Source organism: Lissotriton vulgaris, chromosome 2_1 (assembly GCF_964263255.1).
Source record: "Lissotriton vulgaris chromosome 2_1, aLisVul1.2, whole genome shotgun sequence".
Taxonomy (NCBI): Eukaryota; Metazoa; Chordata; class Amphibia; order Caudata; family Salamandridae; genus Lissotriton; species Lissotriton vulgaris.
The window spans coordinates 238,899,899-238,922,636 of NC_141687.1; the positions used below are offsets into that span (position 1 = coordinate 238,899,899).

The 22,738-nt window shown below is 47.3% G+C and overlaps 1 protein-coding gene across 6 annotated transcripts in view; it reads left to right on the forward strand.

Moving 5' to 3' along the window:
• Positions 1-22,738, forward strand: part of NF1 (neurofibromin 1) — a 2,008,692-nt gene that overhangs the window by 464,954 nt on the left and 1,521,000 nt on the right. For all 6 annotated transcript variants that reach the window (XM_086954827.1, XM_086954826.1, XM_086954830.1 and 3 more), the window contains exon 10: positions 4,118-4,246. In XM_086954827.1, the coding sequence (XP_086810953.1) occupies positions 4,118-4,246 (129 nt within the window). The remainder of the gene's footprint in view (positions 1-4,117; positions 4,247-22,738) is intronic.

Sequence of the window (22,738 nt, forward strand, 5' to 3'; positions counted from 1 at the left end):
GGGTAGAGGGGGAGCGGGCCCTTCATGTGGCCTGTCCAACACCTTCTCTCGAATTCCAAACCTATCCTCTCCAAAAACTCTGAACAAAATAGCATAACCTTCAACAAATGGTTGGAGGACTCCATTGACACCATCCTCCCCGTAAGAAAAACCAAACTAAAAAGAGCCTGAGAAACCGCCCCTTGGTACTCGGACAAACTCAGGGAATTAAAACGACAGTGCAGAAAAATGGAGAGAAAGTGGCGCCTGGGATACGCCTTCACTGACAAAGAAAGATACAGAGAAAATATCAGAGCCTATAAAACAGAAATAAACGCCGCTCAATCCATCTACTATAATGAGAAAATCATGGCAGCTAGGTCCAAACCCAAAGAAATTTATCAGGTAGTTAAAACCCTTTCCAAAATCCCCCCACCTTCAATCACAACCCACGACTCCATCTCCCGTTGCAACGAATTAGCTGAGTTCTTCTTCCAAAAAATAAATAAAATACACTCTTCATTTGCAACCCCCAACTCAGAAGCCGTCTCACCTCAACCCGCATGCGCCACTGAACACCCTGCGCAAGTTCACCTGAATGAATTTCCATTATTAGACCTGGAATCACTCAAATCTCTTGCACTCCAGGTAACATCTGGCTCCCCCCTCGACCCTGCACCCCCTAAGATGATGAATATGGTCAACCTGATCATTCTTCCTACTCTCCTGGACTTACTCAACAGTTCCATTTCATCAGGGGTGGTCCCCCCCGCCTGGAAACAAGCAATGGTGAAAGCATTGTTAAAAAAACAGAATCTCAACCCATCAGACCCTAATAACTACCGCCCAATTTCCCTGCTACCATGGGCAAGCAAAATCTTAGAGAAGTACGTCAACCTCCATCTTACCAACTACCTTGAGGAGAACCTCCTACTGGACGCCTCCCAAACAGGGTTTCGCCCTAGACACGGCACAGAAACAGCACTGTTAGCCGTTACGGAAGAAACTAGGAAGATCTTGGATCGAGGGGGGACAGTGGCAGTGGTCCTCCTCGATCTAAGCGCAGCATTCGACACAGTATGCCACAAAACCCTGCTATTCCGACTCTTCGATCTTGGCATCTCAGGAAACGCCCTAGACTGGCTGAGTTCATTTCTCAGCAACCGAACCTTCCAGGTCTTTGATGGCGATTCTTACTCTAAAAGCCGACCCCTAAACTGCAGTGTGCCCTAGGGCTCCTCACTGAGTCCCACGCTGTTTAACGTGTACATGAGGCCACTGGCGGGGGTCGTCCAAAAATACGGTATCAAAATCATATCGTATACGGACGACACCCAGCTGGTGGTCTCCCTGACACAGAAAAGCAGCGTGCTCCCCCAATCCAATCTGGCAGCATGCATGGAGGATGTCAAAAGATGGATGACAAAGTTATCCTTAAAACTCAACGGTGATAAGACCGAGATTATGATCCTCGGCCCTTCTCCTCCCACCACCCATGACCAGCTGTGGCCCGCAAGTTTGGGACCAATGCCAACTCGAAGGAAAATATAAAAAGCCTAGGAGTATGGCTAGATAAGAAACTCACATTAAATACTCAGGCAACAAAAACAGCTGCAACCTGCTTCGGGATTATCCGAATGTTGAAAAAAATCCTGCCAATACTACCCTTTGAAGCCAAGCAGGTGGTCATCCAGGGCCTCGTGCAATCTAGGCTGGACTTCAACAATGCTCTATACTTAGGAGCCCCAGAGTACGTGTTGGAAAAACTGCAAAGAACACACAACTGTGCTGCCCGCACTCTCCTCCAGATCCCTCGCAGACAGTCAGTCAAGGCAGGGATCAGATCTCTCCACTGGCACCCCGTCAGAGAAAGAATAAAGTTCAAAGCTCTCTGCATATCGCATCAAGCATTTCACAGAGCGAGCCCGGAAATTAATCATTCACTTCTCTCCCCCTACTGTCCCGGTAAAACCCTTCGCTCCACGAATGCATTTCTCGCCGTAGTCCCAAGAATCAAAAAAGCTAGAGCAGGAGGTAGGTCCTTTTCTCTGAACGCTGCCAAACTCTGGAACTCTCTCCCCTTCTCACTTAGATCCAACCCTACCCTCCTGCACTTCCGCAAAGAACTTAAAACACTCTTATTCAGAAACTAATCCCCCCCTGCTCCCTCTTACCAATCCCCTCCTGTTCCTTCCTCTTCCCCTCCTCAGAGTCTTTTTCCACTACCAGCGCTTGGACGCCCTCGGACAGCAGACGCGCTCTATAAAACCCCTTCACTTCACTTCACTTATTCTTGAAAGTATTATTATGCTTACCTATACCAGTCCTGGCTTGGTTCTATAAAAAAAAACCCTACTAAACAAATTGGTCTAAGTTCAGTCTTTGAGTGCGTGACATCATGTTTTGCCTGAGTGTGTACAATAAACACTTAACACTACCCTCTGATAAAGCATGACTGCTCGCCCACACTACCACAAATAGAGAGTAAGCTAATATCTACTTTTATCTCTGCCTTCCTTTGGGACTCCACTGCACTCTGTGCACACTATACCTTACTTTGGTATAGTATATACAGAGCTAGTTTCCTACAATATGTGTATGTATTTTTAGGTTGAACCCACCAGACCACGCATTCGCTGTCTGTTACAAGACATATTGTGGGCTTACCAAGGAAATACAGGGCTTTGGAGTACGCCCATTGCTTTCTATTGGTTGACTTTCCTTTCACAAATTTTCTTGCTTCTTATTTGATTGCTTGATGTGGCCAGCTTGTGTCTCTGTCACCTGGAGCATTGCCAGTGTACTTCCACTGCTCTTTAAGGGACATACTTGTTGCTTTTACTTGAACCACTCCACAAGAATACATGCGTTTCCACCTCTCTCCCTATTGTGCCCTTCTTCCTCCACTCCTTGCTGCACTCTCTTGCCCATGTACTTTCCTCTGCCTGTTTCATATTACCCTCTCACACATGCTTCCTCGCCCCTGCCCTCACTATTGCTTTCCCCATCTACGTTCTCGCTCTCTCACTGATTACTTTTCCCATTGCTTGCTCACCAGCTTGATTCTACTTTACCTGCTCCACTATGCTCTCTCTCCTGCTGATTCCCCTCCCCACCCGCCATTTGCTTCCTCCGCCCCATGCTTACTTCCCCCACACCCCGAATGTCTTCACCCTCATTGGTCACCCTGCATTTCTACCCCTACCCTGCTACCACTCTCCACCCCTACCATGTTGCTAATGCAAAATAATGTGCTGCAATGTTCTAGTGCCTTTTTTTAAAGTCTATTTTCTTTAGCCATGCAACACAACATCAGGGAAGCTGTACAGCATGGGAGAAAACTATTGACAAAACCAATAGCAGCCAAAGGCGAAAACTGTTCGATTTGCCTATGCTGGTTGGGATTTCTTCAGCTAAAGCTGTCTTTAGGTCATACCAAAAAATGAATGCATTGTTTATATTGGCCTTCAAATGTAGCACTATCCACATAACTATTTTTGTTTCTGTATGGCTGAATCTGATTTTGAGCTTGACGTTTTATCATTGCTGTCGCATGTGTCAACAGAAAATTACCGCCTTTGGTTGTGAAGGTAGGAGTTGTATATCAATCGCGTCAAATATTTTAGCAAATGGATGCACTGGCCCAAACACATTCTTGAGTATTCTATTTACTCTCTATTAACTGTCAAAGCTGAGGGAAATTCCCAATTATTATTGTGAAGCAAAGTATTAGCTCTCTGCCAGTTTTGTTTGAGAACTGGGTGCCTGTGGTGTAAGCTTGCATATGCCAGCAACATTAGATCAAGCATATGTTATATCTATCCACATCACAGGTAGGCATGATTCCTGCTTGTCTGGTTCATTTCTTTCTAGTCTTGTGGTTGCATGATAAAAAACAACGTTGATGGAATTGTTAATCTGCTTAGTTAAAAGCTTAGAGAAGGAAGGGCTTGTTTTGTAGTAGGTCTAAAAACTGGAATGAAAGCTATACGATATCCCATTCGTTGTAAGTTTTGTATTCCATGAATGCATACATTCAGTGATATTCTCTCATTAAGATAGTCTAACGTTTAAGAAAGCTGTTCTTTCTTCAGCCACATTGATTAAATGTATGTCTTTATTTAATATTTTGAATTAGACCCTACTCTTTAATCCCACCAAGCCGTTTTCCAGAGGTGCAGGCAATCAGAATGCCGATGTAGATTTGATGATTGATTGCTTGGTTTCCTGCTTCAGAATAAACCCTCACAACAATCAGCACTTTAAGGTAAAATGCCAGAATGTTAAATCTAAAATATTGTTAGAAATCAATGCAATTTACTATCAAGTGAACTGTTATTAATTTTGTTTTCAATATTGGCCATTCAAAAACATCCAGACATGAAATGTCATAATTTATATCATTTAAAATTGAACTTTTCTGTCCAGTTTGTACCTACTGAGCAGTATGGGGCTGCCAATTTGTTCTTCAGTCATTAATCTAGTGGGCTCTTAATCATTTTGTGCATGTATTTTTTCCTTTAGTAACTAAAGTGCCAGTGAAAATTGGCACAATACTGCAGAAGCTTTTTTGAGCAGCAGACCTACTCTGAACTAGATTGATTGGCACAGGCTATTTGCCTTCATTGCATTCACTGCACTTAATTTCTTGGTACACCCCCTTGGTGGTGAATGCTTTTAAATTGGAGAGCACAGTGTTAGTAGCACAATATCCCAGCTCTATTCACCTAAAATCTGCATTGAAAAACCTTTTGATATACCCATCTACTGGCTGAAGAATATTGCTTCTTGCAGAACAAATTCCATAGTTTCAGGAATGTCTCCTAAATGGCCGTTTGTGTTGGCCACTTAGTAGCTATTGAGTTTTCCTACTAGTTACGTAGCCTGGGTATACACCGGTTAGCACGCATTTTTTACAACGCGGTGCTGTTACCACGCTACTTTTACCACGCAAGCCGTTAGAACGACTTGCGCTGGGGGGCGCTCCAGGATAGTAAATAGTTTAATTTACTATCCAACTCCTTCCCTAGAGTCCACGGGGACTGGAGTTGGAATAGTAAATAAAAAAATTTACTATCCAGCGCCCCTCCACGCAAGTCGTAACGTCTTGCTTGTAAAAAGTAGCGTTGTAACGGTACGCGTTGTAAAAGTACGCGTGGTACCGTCATACATCCCGTAGCCTGTATTCTCTGGTACTGCTAGGTCTTCCAATGTACCCAACATAAGTTTTCTTTACAGCCTTGCTTTCTGGTTTAGGATGTCTTCTTTTGCCACTATTCACATTTTCTTTTGAAAGCATTGATCAATGGGCAGACATAGAAAACTTGACCCCTGGACCTTCAATACACCAGCACAGATTGTTTCACAATGACGTAGCCCCGTACACCTTCATCTGTACTAAAAATGTTTTGTGGTTGAAAAAGTGTTGTAGCTGACAACGTTCCGGTGCTTGCTGCATTCATATCGCTGTTCCAAAAGTTGTGATACCACTGCAGTGAAACAATAAGCACATTTCTTTCATCCCTTCTTCGTGGCAAAGACTGCAGATGTCCTTCGTGGTCTTGTTTGCATTGTGAACATTTTCTAGTTTTCTGTGCTGCACTCGGTCTGAAAGAGACTAAAATCGTTCTCTTTTGAAACATAGGAGGAGTTAGTCTAAACAAGAAGTTAACTGGCTCTGTTTTTTGGACTTGTGCTTTGTGTAATTGTGAATGCCTATAAGCTAACCCTACCAACGTGTCCTCAAGTTCATGGTGGAGAAATCTCTTGATTAATACAGGACCTCTCGCTTCAAGAGTTTGGCTCAAGCAGCATTCTACACATGTAGTCAACTGTTTCAAGAACATGCTGCGAGAACCCTTTTATTTTACCATCTGCAGTTATTGATTCCTATACCAATACACTTAATTTTCCAGGTGGGTTGTTCATGTTAATGAGCAAGTTCTTTACAAGAGCTCTTTACATGGTCTACTTCCACCCTCCCCCATTTCTCTTTCAGGACATAATCTGTTATTCTGGGCATAGGTTCTCTTGTTTTTAGCTACTGAAACATCCGTATGGTGCTTCCATGCACTTCTGGGCTCATAGCCTTGTGCATCATGTACTACCTTACACAAGCATGAGACCGTGTCCTCTTGATCTAGCGGTTCACTGAGATCTTAATAGGTATTTACAGAAAAAGACCACAATGATAACTACTTAGCTGTAGAACTCCACCATGAAATGGTAACACCAAATGTTTCATCTGTTTGCCTTTGAACCGGCTCAGATTGTGTTGTTGAAACGCACTTCTCAGTCGCTAAAGTTCCATTGAAGCTCTATAATCGAAGTTGGAATATGTGTAACAGTGTATTGTCAGCTTCAGTGTGATGTAATAATGAGTTATTTATAATCATTCTTGAAGCCAAGCAAAACCTTAAAAACACGAAGAATTTCAGACCTAGACCTTGTCTGCAGTACAGTGCAAAGAATGTGAATATGCAAAGTGTCAAGCTGCAAACCTTTGATTATAGGTAAGTAAAGTTGACCTGTACTGTTCACTTAGCTTTTGGAGTCTAGATATAAACTGACAGAAGCAAAGCGAACTGGCTGCACTATTAGAATGAATGAACACTGGATGGGTCCTTAACGTTCCCAAGTGAGGCTCAGTATCCTTCTCTAACATTATTAATGTGTTATTAGTCATTTTAGTTGAAGAAATGTATATCCCCCTTTTCTATCACATGCCACATATTTTATCAGCGGAGCCAAATTTGAATATGTGGGAAGCCTCTATATGCCTGGACATAATTTTTCAATTCAGTTATTTAATACAGTCTATGGCTGAATTCACGTGGAAAATTCTGCATCCATTGTGCCATAATTGTTTGTTTGAATTATGGCTCTATTATGGTTCTTTTCTTAAGAATGTTGGCTCATTCATCCAAAGCTGGAGTCTTCTGTTGATACTCCTAGGCGTTCTCCCTGTGCAAGCCAGGTGAATTACTAGATGCATCACATGAATACACTGAAGTATTTGGGGACAAAATCTAATGAGTGCTATCTTTTCATATTTGACAGCTAATGGGGTTTTGTCAATTTGGAGTGTAAGGAGTCTTCTCTTGTGGGGGTATTCCAAAGCCACCATATAAAAAAATTATTACCTATTTAACTCTGCAGTGATGCACAATTCCCTAAGGTATATTGGATCAGGAGCTCGCCTTGAAACAACATGGAAACCAAGTGGTTGGCTCCTGTTTCCATGTTATTGGGCTTCTCAGGAAAGTGTTCCCCCTGCTCCCTGATACCACCAGAAGAACTTTGGTACAGTCGCTCGTGTTGAGTAGACTAGATTATTGCAATGGATTGCTGCTAGCCGCCAACGAGGGGATTATTGCAAGATTACAGGTTGTGCAAAACACCGCTGCACGCCTTGTTCTTAATGTCCCTGCTCGTACTCCATCCAAACCCCTGTTAACCAAACTTCACAGGCTCTCAGTGAAACAGAGGGTGATGTTTAAAACATGCTGTGTCATTCACAAGTGTCTCACAGGGAAAGGCCCCGACTACTTGGCTAAAAAGTTTAATATATATGTCCCCTCCAGATCTCTTAGATTAGGAGATCAAGAATTGCTATGTGTCCCCAGGTTTAAGAAGACAAGACAAGGGGGAAGGGCCTTGTCGGTGGCGGGCCCGAAGTTGTGGAATGGTCTCCCCATGGAAATCAGACTATGCAGAGAACACCTTCCTTTCAGGAAAAAATTTAAAACGTTTCTCTTTCAGTACTAGGCCATCTATCTAGGGAGGAATGTTATATGATTAGGTCTTCTTTGCTCACAGATGATGCCAGAGGCGCGGAGATACTCCTTCGGGAGTCGATTCCTAGCGCGGTATAAGTTTGCAAATAAATAAAATAAATATATGATTTCAGAACTCTTGCCATTTTATCCCATGGATACTCTACCTTTGCAGTCATCTTTGCCAAATTGTTGCCATTAATTTGCTCACCTTGATCTTAGTGGTGCCTACCTGGCTTAGAAGCCTTTCTGACTTACAGTTAGATTCATCAAAGACCCGTTTTGCGAGTCTTTAATAGCGATTCATAAGGAATCGCTATTACAGACTCGGAAAACGGGATTCATGTAGGAATAGCAAAATAAATTGCGATTCCTACACATTCCTTATTTGCGATTAGCAAATTGCTAATTGCAAATAAGGAATAACTCCCCATTCATTCAGCAATTAGCTAATCGCAAATAAGATAGCGATTTCAAGGGTGCCAGGGGTGTCCAAAGTACACCCTGTAGCACCCCTGAAATGCAAATTTAAACAGGTGTTGCGCACACACGTCCAAAGGACATGTGTGTGTGTAACATGCAACAGAAAAAAATGCACTAAAGTGCTTTTTACTATTTTTTCGCTATTTACCAAGAAGTCAGACTTCGTGGTAAATAGCGACCAAATATTGCGAAATCGCAATTTCCAATTGGTCGATGAATGCATTTAAGGAATCTCTAATAGAGATTCCTTAAATCCAATTCCTCGCAAATATGCGATTTCGCTAATAGCGATTTTTGCATTTGGGATGATGAATCCCAAATGCAAAAATCGCACTCGCAAAGGGCCAGATTCTCAGAATCTGGCCCTTTGCGAGCGCAATATAGCTATATGAATTGGGCTGTAAGTCAGCTTTTGAGACTGGGCTAGCATTAAAGACTGCAAACTTGCTTTAGGTTTTTCTCTTTCAAGAAGGATAAATTCATGAGATCCAAGCAGAAACGGCACTATACAAAATAGATGAAGGTTGAGCAATGAGAGCATGAACTTTTAGCTTGTAATTTACATTTGAGATCTTAAATACATTCACGGGTGCCTATGAAGCAGACACCAGGGTATGGTATGCAGCTTAGTTATCAATTTGAAGACAAGATAACGAAGAGTATATTGATCTTCCCACATATCCTTTCATAAATAAGCTAACTTTATCTTCCTTTTTGGATGAGGGTAGTCTCTGGTCCTTGTTAGAAATGATTACTTTATAGCCCTCCCTCTTTAAGAGGTGTGAGGATGGGGAGACGGAGCCTCTTGGCTCTCCTTTGACAAAATTTGAGGAACTGACAATATAGCCAGAGTGGCACTAAGTACACCAAACGTACTATTCCAGATATGCGTAATTTGTTACGAGTACACATTGTGCTTGCGTCCCCTAAGGTGGTTTCTTCTCGGTCTTAGCTTGTACCGCGGCCAGGAGCATTTCCCAGCGGTCCAGTCCTGTGGCGCTGATTTGCCCCCCGTTTGACAGAGCGCCTGTCTCTCTTCTGGTCCATTTTTCCGTGTCCCTTATCTATTGCTGAATACCGGTGGCAGAGGGGACAGGGGGGTGAGGGAGGAGGGGCGGGGGTGTTAGGGTACCAAATTCCACATCATAGCTATTGTGCGTTCAGCCCGGACTAGGTCAATACATTTCGGTGTGGGTCTATGTTTCGGTGGGCATGGTAGGAGGTGAGTTTTGCTTTCTGGTGTGATATGTCTCCCCATGAGTGTCTGTAGTGTGGTTGTTAGGTGTGATCAGGTATGAAGTCTGTGTAGGGCACTAGGCAGTGTGGGCAGGTGTCTGAAGTGTCAGAATACATCTTAGCCACCTGCTTTGGTGTCCAATATATTTGGCGTAAATGGTTACGTTGAGTGAATGTGAAGCAGGGGTTTCTCCTTATGCTTTTTGCATGCTTGTCCCATTCACTTTCCAGGCCTCGAAAAATCACAAAAATGTTATTAGACATGCAAGTTTAGTGACTTAAATACGCAACCTAATTGTAATGCTCTTCACCCATAAACCTGTTTCAAATTATGTGATCCTGGGCAAATAATTAATTCACAGAGCCGATATTTTCTTCATTATCACATCTGAGAGCACCTTCAAATACATGAGTTTCTCATGTCTGCTGTAAAAAAAACTCTTGTTTATTTAATTAGACTACATTTTTTGTGCCATATATAATACAATTCTAGCCACATATAGGATGCACAAGACCCTTGACTTGCTTCATTATCAGCATTGTCATCAAGGCGGGGGCAGGATTATTTCTTAAATCATGTTTAAAAATGATCACTTTTAATAAATACATAACTAAAGCATGAAGTGGTAGCACACTCATTTTCAATCAGCATATTTTCCATTGAAATGGCCACAAACGTTCCCGCTGACATGCGGTTTTGCTGATAAAACGATATTGTGTACAATGTTTGGAATTTGAGTTTCTGCAAATATTTGTCGTTTGCTCATTACTAACTAAGATGTTCTGATTGTTTTGCTCCTATTTAAATCTTTGTTTGCATCACACGTCTGAATTACAACATAAAAATGTTTTCGTAATTTCCGATATATTTTGAAATATGTTTGTACTATTCATTTACAAGCTATTTACATTTTTGGTGTCACAAAAAAACCGACATTTACAGCCCATTGTTTCATAATGACAGCTCACTTGACAAAGACCTCCAACTGTGGTAAGAGAAAGAAAAGTAAACACCATTTACTGGGATAATATAGGCAACAGTTAGTAAAAAGACAAACTGACATTTGAACGTCAGTCCTTGTACAGACAGCAAATGTGTCAAGATGAAAAAAAAATTTAAAGGCACCTTTATTGCTCATTCTCTTTCTGAATGAAGAAAACACCTATTACTTTCCAGCTTAAGTTCACTTGCCAGAACGGACCAGTAGGTCTTAAAAATTGCTACACCTGGGGCGTGGCCAAGATGGCGGGGTGAGCGGACGCTTCCTCCCGTAGCTCCTCCGGCCCGGCTCAGCTCGAGCCCCGATTTCAGCGCTTCTCTCCCCCCGCGGCTGCTTTGCGGGTGAGAGGAATGTGTCGGAGTTCCTGGTGCACCTATTGATACTACTTTGACTCCTATCGCCCCGGGGGAAGTACCCCGAAAGTTTGCTTAAAGTTCGGAGCACGGAGGAGAGCCTGGGAGGCGGAGCGTATTGCAGTGCTGTCCAGGCGCCTCGGCTGGGCCTGGTGCTGAAAGCTGGTGATCCCGAGTGTTCGGTCCCGACGTGCTCCGGAGAATAACGGCACTCCCCGGCCGAAGCCTACGTGACCGGTACCACCGACGCGCAGCAGACCCTGGACCTTCGCTGGCACTTTGGCCCCTCGCTACCGACAACGGTGCATGGCGCGGCGTGGGCCCTGGACCTGGCGGAGAGGGACGGAGGCATCTAAACGGCAGCCGACCTGGGCGAACCCACTGGCGGAACTGTGAGACACTAGCTGTGGACTTTCCTTGCTTATTGTGCCCCGGGGGTCGCCGACCGTCTCGCCAGCACAGGCCGCTCTATTGGGCCCGCCCTGCCGCCATCTTCTCCCTGAGGAGCTGGAGCTGGCGACCTCCACCCGTGCCTTTGGCGGGCAGGTGCCCACTTTCGCATTGGCTCATGTCCCGATCGCCCAAGGGGTGCGCTTCTGAAAGGCCCTGACTTTGGCCCCCCTGATTGCCACCTTGGTCGGTACAACGATTGTCTCGCCCCGGCCTGAGCCGCCATTTTGTCGCTTGTGACGCAGCACCCTTGTCCTCGGCGGGGTCTCACATCTGGTGCCCGCAGGCGACTGAACGCATCTACAGCGGCCGGCCCTGAACCTTGCCCATTGCAGTGGCCACGATGACTGGGAGAGGAGGCTCGAGAAGGGGCGATCGCACTCTGCCGGACATGCTCAGCAGGGCCCAGCAGCTAAGGGACAGGACGCAGCCGTCGCCGGGGTCCTCCCGGGCCTCGGCAGACGCAACTGGAGGCGAACCACCGGTCACGAGGTCCTTTATGGAGGACTTATTTAGCTCCCTCAAGGACGACTTCCAAACGCTAAAGAAGGAGGTGGCCAGCGAGGTGCGAGAAGTGCGCAAGGAGGTGGAGGGCCTCGGTGAGCGTGTTGACACGGTGGAAACGGCGGCCCAGCGCCGTGACGAGGAGATAGTCCATCTCCAGCAGGACGTTCTCCGTCTCCGAGAGCAGTGTGTCGAGCTCCAGGCCCACTCTGAGGACCTCGAGAACAGGTCCAGACGGAACAACATCCGGGTGCGGGGTGTCCCGTCAGCGGACGAGGGGACGGATCTGGTGGCCTATCTACAGGACTTGTTCCGGGAGATTCTGGGAGAGGACGCAGAATTCCCGATCCGCATAGACAGAGCGCACCGAGTGGGCCGACAGCGCCAGTCTTCAGCACCCCCACCGGACATTCTGGCGTTCTTGCCTGATTTCCCCTTGAAGGAGCGCATCATGGCGGAGGCCCGCAGGAAGCAGCCTTTCACTTTCAGAGAGCGGCCTGTGGCGCTCTATCAGGACCTGTCCGCCATCACGCTGCAGAAGCGCAGGTCCTTCCGGATTGCTACAGACTTTCTGCGGGAGCACGAGACGCCCTACTCCTGGGGTCACCCCTTCCGCCTCATCTTTCGATGGAACGGAGTGCTACACCAGCTGCGCTCTCTCCAGGACATCTGTGGGGTGTTGGGACTCACGGCCACGGAGGAAGACGGAGCGACGCCCACGTGGAGGCGCTCGGAGAGACGGAATCGGCGGAGATCGACGAGGAGAAGATCGTCAGCGACTGTGAGTCGCCCTGATTCCCCTACCATCAGGGCAGATATGGAGGAAGCCCTGAGAACGGCGGCCAGGAACTTGCCTGACACCATCGGCGTGGCCTTGACGGCCTGATTTCACTCCGGCGGGAGAGATGCTTAGCTTCTACGATGCTGGGTTGGGGCTGAGGGTTGGGAGGGAACGGTTGGAGGTGAGTGGCTGAACGTCCACTTGATTGTTTTCTACAGACTTGCCCGTCCGGGCTGGACTGAGACAATGGGGTGTTTTTATTTGTTTGTGGTTTTGGCTAGTTGCCATGGGTTGGTTTTGGGAGGGCGTAAGTGTTGTTTTGTTGTTGGTGGGGTCCCGTCTGATAATGCCCAAGCACACGTGAGGCCGGTCCTGGCCTTCCCTGCGCTCCTGCCCCGCGCGCCCCCTCCACTGATCCCTCGCTTGCTGCATAGCGCTTCGATCCCCTGGGAGCGATGCCGTCCTTGAAGGTGGTGACCCTTAATGTTAAGGGTCTGAACAACCCTGTGAAGCGTAGGGCGATCCTTTCCCTGCTAGAGGGGACGCAAGCGGACATTTGCCTTTTGCAGGAAACTCATTTACTTTCCAAAGATTGTCACAGGCTGCGCTCCGCCAAGTTCCCCACCCAATTCTTCTCTTCGGCGGCGACCAAGACTGCGGGTGTAGCCATTCTTTTAGCCAGCTCCTTCAGGGGCGAGGTATTGTACAAATATGCCGAGCAGAAGGGGAGGCTCCTAGTGTATCGCATGCGGCTTGGGGGTATCTCCTTCACGGTTGGCTCCGTTTACAGCCCGAATGACCACCAGGATCGTTTCCTGGAATCAGTGTTGGTGGACGTCACTGCCTCGCCCGATCGCCATGTAGTCTTGGGGGGAGACCTAAATATGGTTTTCGACTCAGCTATAGATAGGTCTGTCCAACGCTTCCCGCAGACGGGGGAGCTCTCCCGAGCGGTGCAAGACCGGATTGCAGAGATGGATCTGCATGACCTCTGGCGCACTATGCACCCCACCGATCGGGACTATTCATACTTGTCCCACGCGCACCGCACTTATTCGCGGTTGGACTACCTCTTGGTGAGCGGACCGCTTCGCTCGGCCGCCACGGCAGCAGACATCGGGGTTTTGTCCCTGTCCGATCATGCACCGGTGTCCGGAGTCTTTGCTTGGCCGGCAGCCCCCCCCTCCAGAGGGATGTGGCGGCTTCGGGATACTCTTCTACATAAGAAGTCGGTGGTGAAGCGAGTGGGGGAGGTCATTCAGGAGTATCTGGTCCACAATAGCAACTCCGACACGTCTCTAGCGACGCAGTGGGCAGCCTTGAAGGCGGTCCTCAGGGGGGAATTTATCTCCATTTCCTCGGCGGAGAACAGAGAGCGGCAATGTAAGAGGGACGAACTGACGGCGCAAGTCAGGGAACTTGAGCAGGTTCACCGCCGAACGGGGGCTCCTCGAGTTTGGGGGCAGCTGAAAGCGGCGAGGAAACTCCTCTCTGCGCTAGATCTAGATCGGGCGGAATACGCAGCGTTGCGTCTGAAGCATGCCTTTTATACAGGCGGGGACAGATGCGGTAAGCTCCTGGCCCATCGGCTCAGGGCTGCGCAGCAACGCAATGTGGTGAAGGAGCTAGTGGGTGCAGATGGGGTTCCGGTTTCCGGTGACGCGGACGTGGCGGATTCCTTCCGTAGCTTTTACGAGGCGCTATACGCCGCGGAACCCTCCCCACCGGGAGAAGCTGAGGCCTATCTGGAGTCTATGACCCTCCCGGCTCTGGAGCCCGCCCAGGCGGACCACCTGGAGAGGGACATCCATGTGGAGGAAGTCATCTCCGCTATCGCACGATTGAAGCACGGTAAGGCCCCGGGCCCGGATGGCTACACGGCCTTGTTCTACAAGACCTTCTGCTCCACTGTGGCGCCTATCCTGGCTCGCCTGTTCAACTCCTTCTCTGAGCCGGGGGCTATCCCGCCGGACCTTCTTTCCGCGACGGTGTCGGTTATTCCGAAGCCCGGGAAGGATCGGACCCTGTGCGGTTCATATCGGCCTATTTCGCTTCTGAATGTGGACCTTAAGCTCTACACGGGGATCCTGGCGGCCAGACTTGGACTGCACCTACCGGGCCTGGTGGAGGCGGACCAGGCTGGTTTTGTGCCCGGTAGGCAGACAGTCGACAACACCAAGAGGGTGACGCACGTGTTAGAAAAGGCCTCACGCGTCCCGGGGGAACGGATGTTACTGTCGGTCGATGCGGAGAAGGCCTTTGATAGGGTTCATTGGCCGTACCTTGAGCTGGTTCTCGGGAAACTGGGGATCGGCGAGAAGTTCCGCACCATGGTCTTCAATTGTTATAAGAGACCGTCCGCATCGGTGCGAGTCAACGGACACAGCTCTAGTAGTTTTGCCATTGAGCGTGGTACGAGACAGGGCTGCCCCCTCTCACCGCTCTTGTTCGCCCTCTATATGGAGCCGTTCGCCCAGAGGATTCGCGACAATCCGGACGCTATTGGGGTTAAGATGGGTCAGTATACCCATACTGTTAGCCTATATGCGGACGATGTCCTGCTGACCCTGGATGACCCCAGGCGGTCACTCCCTGCTTGTGTCCAGGAACTGAACGCCTTTGCACGCGTGGCCGGCTTTAAAATGAACATGTCCAAATCGGCTGCCCTGGATGTGTCGCTCTCCGCGGACACCAGGCGAGACCTCCAGCGTCTTTTCCCTATGCAGTGGTCCTCTTCCACGGTGCCGTACCTGGGGATCCTGCTTGCACCTTCGCTGCCTGAAATGGTCAAAGCCAACTATTCTTCCCTTAGTAAGAAGATTAAGGAGGAACTCGGCCGATGGGGCAAGGGCCTGCTCTCGTGGCTGGGCCGTATCGCAGCGGTGAAGATGACGGTACTGCCTCAGATCTTGTATCTTTTTCGTGCTCTACCTCTCCAGCCCCCTGTGGGTTGGATACAGCAAGCGCAGACTGACATCTCCCGTTTCGTGTGGCAGGGCCGCAAGCCTCGGATGAAGCGGGTTCTTTCCACGCTTGCCCCGGAGGCGGGGGGTCTCGGTGTTCCGGACCTCCGGAAGTATTTTCAAGCGGCGCAACTCCGGTATTTGGTGGAATGGAGCAGGTGGGAGTCGGACAAGCACTGGCTCTTTCAAGATCAGGCGGTTGCAGGTCGCACCCTTCAAGAGGTTCCATTCCTGCGGCGCGCACATCGCCCGGCTAATCTCTACGCCTCCTTTGTCACCCATGTTCCACTGCGAGTGTGGGATGCGGTTTGTGAGCTTCGCGAGCTAACTACTTTCCCATCACCGTTTACACCCATAGTTGGTAACCCAGACTTTACTCCGGGCCTGGAACCGGGAGCTTTTTCTCACTGGGTGAGTGCGGGTTGCAGGGCGCTCTTGCAGATTTACGGGCCAGAGGGCGTGCTCCCTTTCCAACAACTCCGACAGGAATTTGGTCTGACGGAGGCGGACAGACTGCGTTATATGCAGGTCCGTCACTGGGCTCTCCAGCCCCAAGTGCGCGACGTCGCAGCCCGTCAAATCACACCTTACGAGCGGTGGCTGGTGACCCGGACCTCGGATGCCAAGCTTATCACCGATCTGTATAAATTTCTCCAACCCCCGCCGTTTCATTACCACAACCCGGGGAGAGAGCGCTGGCACAGGGAGCTGGGCAGAACCCTGAGCCACAAGGAGTGGGACAAGATCGCATATCGGGCGAGGCACTCTGCGTATCACACTGGGCTGACGGAGACCTTTACCAAGGTGTCCACCTACTGGTATTACACCCCGGAGAGGCTCTACGAGATGCACAAACTCACCGACAAGGGTTGCTGGCGAGGCTGCGGACAGGAGGGTACTCTATCGCACATTCTCTGGGGGTGCCCGGTGCTGTCTGCTTATTGGAAGGAGGTCTTAGATGAGGTGGACAGGCACTTTGAGGTTGAACTCCCGCGCTTCCCAGCATACGTCCTGCTAGGCCTTCCCAACGACTTGATGTACCCGCTGAAGTCCCGCAGGGGTAGGCAGATTGCTATTGCGCTAGGCTCAGCGGTTCAAAATATCCTTGTACACTGGCGCACCCCCACTGCCCCCTCTATAACTGGCTGGTTACATAGACTCTGGCACGTACTGGGTATGGAGAAGATGTCGCTCACTGTGGCTGGAAATGTAGACCAGTTCGAGGAGCTCTGGCACCCTTTCTTGGCACTGCTGTCCACGGAATTTCGCGAGCTCACATGTCCGAGGTACCTACGCCTTCTTAGGCTGACGCCGCCGGAGGCTCCAGCGGATTAAGAGGGATGGGATCAGGGGGACTGGAGGTTGGGGGTAGGCGGCTTGGGGTGAATGTTTCTACAACGGGCTATTGGACGGGGATGTTGGGGTATTGTTTTCTTCTTTTTCCTTTTCTGGGGACGGGGGGCTTAGAGGGACTGTGTTGTTTTCGCTGTGTTGCGGGACGCTACTCGTGCTTAGCTTTGATTGGGAGGTTGGGGACTATTGGAGGATTTTTCGCACTGCCTTATTGCCTTATAGCATATGCCTTTTTTCCCCTCCGGGACTACCGACCTCCCCACTTTCCACCAGAATTGCTGCAACATGTCTCTTTTTGCACTGTATGTAAACTTGACCTCCTACTTCCCTTCCCCATGTTTTTTTTTTATGTTTTAATAAAATGCTTTAAACCTAAAAATTGCTACACCTGATAAAATCTGACTCTCCATAGCGAGTGGGCAAGTAGCTGACTCACCATAGCGAGTGGGCAAGTAGTTTTTTCGAGGCCTGCTAGCCATGTTCTCATTATCAAGTGATGGCCAACACCAACCCTAACATCATTCCTCGCTCTAACACTTCCAACCCCCTCACCAGCTCCACCTCTCCACCCCGGCTCCCCCCCCTTCCCCAGTAACCTACACGCCTGTTCACCGTCAGTACCCTTCCCCAACTCCGCACCCAACACCACTCTGGACATGATTATGTCCACTCTCTTACAAATGAAAGAAGAACTACACGCCATCAAAGAGTTGCTCTTCACACACCCCAGACACCCTCCCACCACCACCTGTACACCTAACACGCCCTCCTCACCTACTACTCGCCTTACCACACAACACTCCCCACACTGGACCTCTATCCCCTCTCGCAATACCACCAATCGCAATACCAATCGCAATCACAATACCACCAATCGAAATCGAAATATCACCTTTACACCTAACACTTCCTCCTCACCTCCTACACGCCTCATCACACAACACCCCCCACACTGGACCTCTATCCCCTCTCGCAATACCACCAATCGCCCCAGACGCACTACCAACACAGTCTCAGACCATGACTTACACACCCTTTTCCACTCGTACGTCCCGGCTCCCCAAAATCGCCTAGCCACCAACCATCTGTCCATCCCAACGAATATCCCTAACCCCCTCAGGCACCACACACATAACAACAGAGGCTCCATCCCCAACAACCTCACAATAGAACCTTCCTCCACCCTCTACACCCCTAGACTCAAATGCATACTTCTCAATTGCAGATCGGCCCAAAGACATTCTGCGGAGGCCGCTGATCTCATCATTTCTCTGGAACCGGACCTAGCCATTCTGACTGAAACATGGTTGTCTGATTCTTCTACACCTATCATGGATATCCTAATCCCCCCCCAACTACTGTATCATTAGACTTGACAGGCCCAAAAAGACAGGCGGCGGAATTGCCTGTATTTACAGAAACAACCTTTCAGTTACTAGAGCGTCCGCCCCCTCCCTTACTTCCTGTGAATACCTCTGTCTGGATGTCATCAGCGGAAGCAAACCGGTATGCTCACTACATATCATGTACCACCCACCTGGGGACAAGCTCTCCTTCTCCCAACAACTCATGGACACAATCTCAACCAACTCAGGACGGCAAAACACCCAAATTTTCCTTGGCGACTACAATCTCCATTGGAATGACTGCAATGACACAGTGGTAAAGAGCCTCAAAAACTTCCACAACGCCCTTGATCTCACCCAAATATGCAATAGCCCGACCCATGAGAAAGGCTCTATCCTCGACCTCATCATCTCTAAAGAGGACGCTATTCAACTTGAGTCAATCCAACCTTGTGACTGGTCAGATCATCATATTGTCTCCTTCCTTATCAATAAAAAGGTTAAATTTAACGCAGTGCAACCCACCATCTATATACACATCCACCAACAGTTCTATATAGTCACTCATACATATACTCACTCATCATATGTAGTGATACACCTATACATCCTGTTACACACCGACAGTCATCCAAAAGTTACTCACACACATACTCACACATGCAAATAAACTATTGAACATCCATTTATTTGCATATAGAACTATACACACACTACCACTTTACTTCTATGGAAATTTACACATACTTACTCTCTTAAACAATCACTTATAGAAACACATACTTATTTAAACAGGAACTCTTACAATCTCTCGCTCTCACATATACTCACTTATATACATCAATACTCACATATAATAGATTAAAACATATGTAGTTACTGATAAAGACACTAGTGAGACAGTCATTCACTCACTAACACACACATATACACACTCATCCACCCATACAGTCCTGCACATATGCTGTCTTCAAAACACATACAAACAGTGAGTCAGTCACCAACCCATGCAGCCACTTATACACAAAGTGAAACACTGATACTTATATTTCAATATTTAAAAGTTACTCGCTAATATATGTATTCACTAAGATACACTTAATAAGGCAGTTAACAAATCATTTTTTTTTTTTAAAACATCCATTTACACACTTATTTAACCATTTATTCTTCCATCGACCTTTACAATACATATATAAAACAAATTTATTTTTCAGAAAGACACACATTCACTGGATGGTGTCATCAGTGATGTCATGAGTGATGTCACTGACCATGTCATGAGTGATGTAATATGTGACATCATCAGCAGTGCATTGCAGGCGCGCAAGTTATAGTGAGTCCAACTAACTATAACGTGGGAATTTCAATGGTTTTTTGTCAGTAAAATTTCCAGGTAACTATAACTGGTGTGAAACCTATGTTTTTTTCAGTGAATTTAATAGGTTTTTAAATTCTAATTCCTAACTATAACTGGTGTGAAACCTATGTTTTTTTCAGTGAATATATATATATATATATATATATATATATATATATATATATATATATATATATATATCAAGAACAAAGATTCTCCCACTCAGAAGAACGGCACAGGCTACCTCTGGATGCTTCAAAGTGTATTTATTAGAGGCACGAAATCAGCAGCTCCCTACCGACGCGTTTCGCCACTAAGGCTTGGTCACCTTAGTGGCGAAACGCGTCGGTAGGGAGCTGCTGATTTCGTGCCTCTAATAAATACACTTTGAAGCATCCAGAGGTAGCCTGTGCCGTTCTTCTGAGTGGGAGAATCTTTGTTTTTGAAATTAAGGGTGTCCACACAGGCTCGCCGTGATACGAGACGAGGAACAGCCGGGAGAGGTTGTTGGAATATATATATATATATATATATATATATATATATATATATATATATATATATATATATATATATTAATAAAACATTTTTAAAGTTACATTAATTATTTATTATTTTACGTTTATTTTAGTATTTCAAGTGTTTAAATTAATTATATTAATTATATTTATTATATATATTTTAATTTACTTTTAAGACATTTAAAAAATTCAATATTTTGACTGTATATTTTTTACAACGATATTTTGGAGTCGATATTTTTGTACTTACCTGTTTCGAGATAGGAATTCGATATTCTGGCATTCTATATTTTCTCCATGATATTTTGGCAGGTCGATATTTTGCTCCTTGATATTCTGTCAGTGATCCCACCACCAGACATGTTTATGGGCCCTAGGTCGAGAGACAGCTGCTCTCGGGGTTCACAAACAATGCACACCCTGGTACAAGGGGCCAAGCCTTTTCATCCTGGATTGGCAGGATCCACGAAGGGGAAGCTTCAAAGGCTTGCCGCTTTTGTGAGCAACCCCAGCCATTTGCGGCTTCCAGCAACTGGCCCCCACTGGTTCTGACCCCCACTTTGCAAAGGGAGAATCTGGGGGAAAACCAAGTGCGGAAGGGAGGTGTGCCCACCTTTACCAACCCCACTTCTCAGGTGGGAGATGCAAGATGAAGCACAACTCTCAGTCCCGGCTATCTTGCAGATGGAGGGACCCAGCCAACCAGAGGCATATGCTCCCCCAACTGGAGGGTAGAATAACAGGGGGTGTACCCACCCCATGGAAGGAACCCATTAGTCCCGACCTGAACCTACCTGGAATGTCCCTAAATTTAGTTTTTAGGGGCAACCCTGAACCTTCCCTCCTCAGTCAAGAACAGACTAGAAGAGAAAACCAAGAAGGATTGAAGAAGTCATGCTGAACTAAGAAGAGGAGGACGACACCCACTGACTTACCCCAGCTCTACCGGCATGTCCCCACCTCAAACCTGCTCCAGCCAAATCCTGGTGTGTCTTGCAGCCAACAGTCCCCAAGAACCCGGAGGACCTGCCCTGCCTTCCCAAACCAAGACTTTGTCTCCTGTGAGCACAGGATTTGCTCAGCCACAGACTCTGGCTCCAGCCAAATTCGCAAGTCTGCACCACTCTGCGCCAGACGCCCACGGCCCGAGTTACCAAACACCACAGTGAGGTCTCCATGGCGATCCTGAACTGGTATCTGGTGATCTCTGACCTGCCTCGAATCTCCAATCAACACCTGCAGCCCCTTTCTGGAGGATCTCCCTGACCGCGAACGGAGCTAGTAAGAAAAACCTGACACTTAAACACATACCTGCACCCAACGTACTAGAGCCTTGGGTAGCCCAACTGACGGTGTCTCAGCATCCCCAGGCGTTTGTTGCAACCAGAAAATCCCCATAGAAATCAAAATGCCACCCAGTGTCAAAACAGCATCCTACACCCAGCCGCCCCTGTGCCACTGCAGGTGCACTTTGTGTGCTAACTCGGATCCCCCTTTGCCCCAGGAGCTTTGCTCGTACAACCTTGTGGTCTGCTCGTGAGCAGACACCAACCGGAGGCCCTCTATCCCCCATTGGATAACGGTGGACCTCAGTACTGTGCACCTTGCCGTCCTAGTGCCACTGAGGGTGCTTTGAGAGTACTTCCGTGCCAAATTCATTTCCTCCCTAGGATTGCATTGACTGCTTTTCCTTGAAAATTCTTTGTGTGGATTTGGTTAGCATGAAACATTGAAAACTCCATATGTAGAAAAACTGAATACTTAGTAAAAGAAACTTAAAAAGTAATCCAAGAAGTAACATGAACAGTAATCTGTAACTCAAAAGTAATTTTGAACTGTTTACTTACCTGCAAATCAACTTAATGCATTTGAACCTATATTCAACTGTACATCACTGCATAAAGCTTGCAAAGTATTATTTCACTTACCTGCACCAGGCCTGGCTTGGTTCTAGAAATAAAATAACTAAATAATGTTTGTGTTACAAACAAATTGGTCTGAGTTCAGTATTTGAGTGTGTGACCTCATTTCCTGCCTGAGTTTGTAAAACAAATGCGTAACACTACCCTATGAAAAGCCTTACTGCTCGCCCAAACAACCACAATTCGAGAGTAAGGTGCGATCTACTTTTACCTCTGCCTACCTTTGGGGTTCCACTGGTCTCTGTGTACACTGTACCTTACTGTGGTATTGTTTATACAGAGCCAGCTTCCTACAATATGGATATATATATATTTTTTTCAACATTTGTGCCCTCGGAACTAGAAGTAGAAGTAATATACCCTGGTATCTAGGCGAAGGCGCCTCCAGATGTCCTATAGTAGCAAAACGGTGTCTCCCAGAATTTCTGGGGAGAAAGGCAGGACAGTGTAACGTGCACTAGGAGGGCGGATGGATCATTCAGTGATTCCTGTATCAACATGAGTAACATACGTGCTATCTGAGAGGGGTACTCTAAATATGGATCACATATTTGTACTCAGCATATGCTGTGTAGGGCATATTGGTGGAGGAATCTGGGTAAAACAATACAGCATACACAAGGAATTCACAAGATTATTATAAATATTGCTTATATAATGGAGAATTTTGAAATGAGAGAGTGCTCGGAGATCAGATATCATGATAAACCT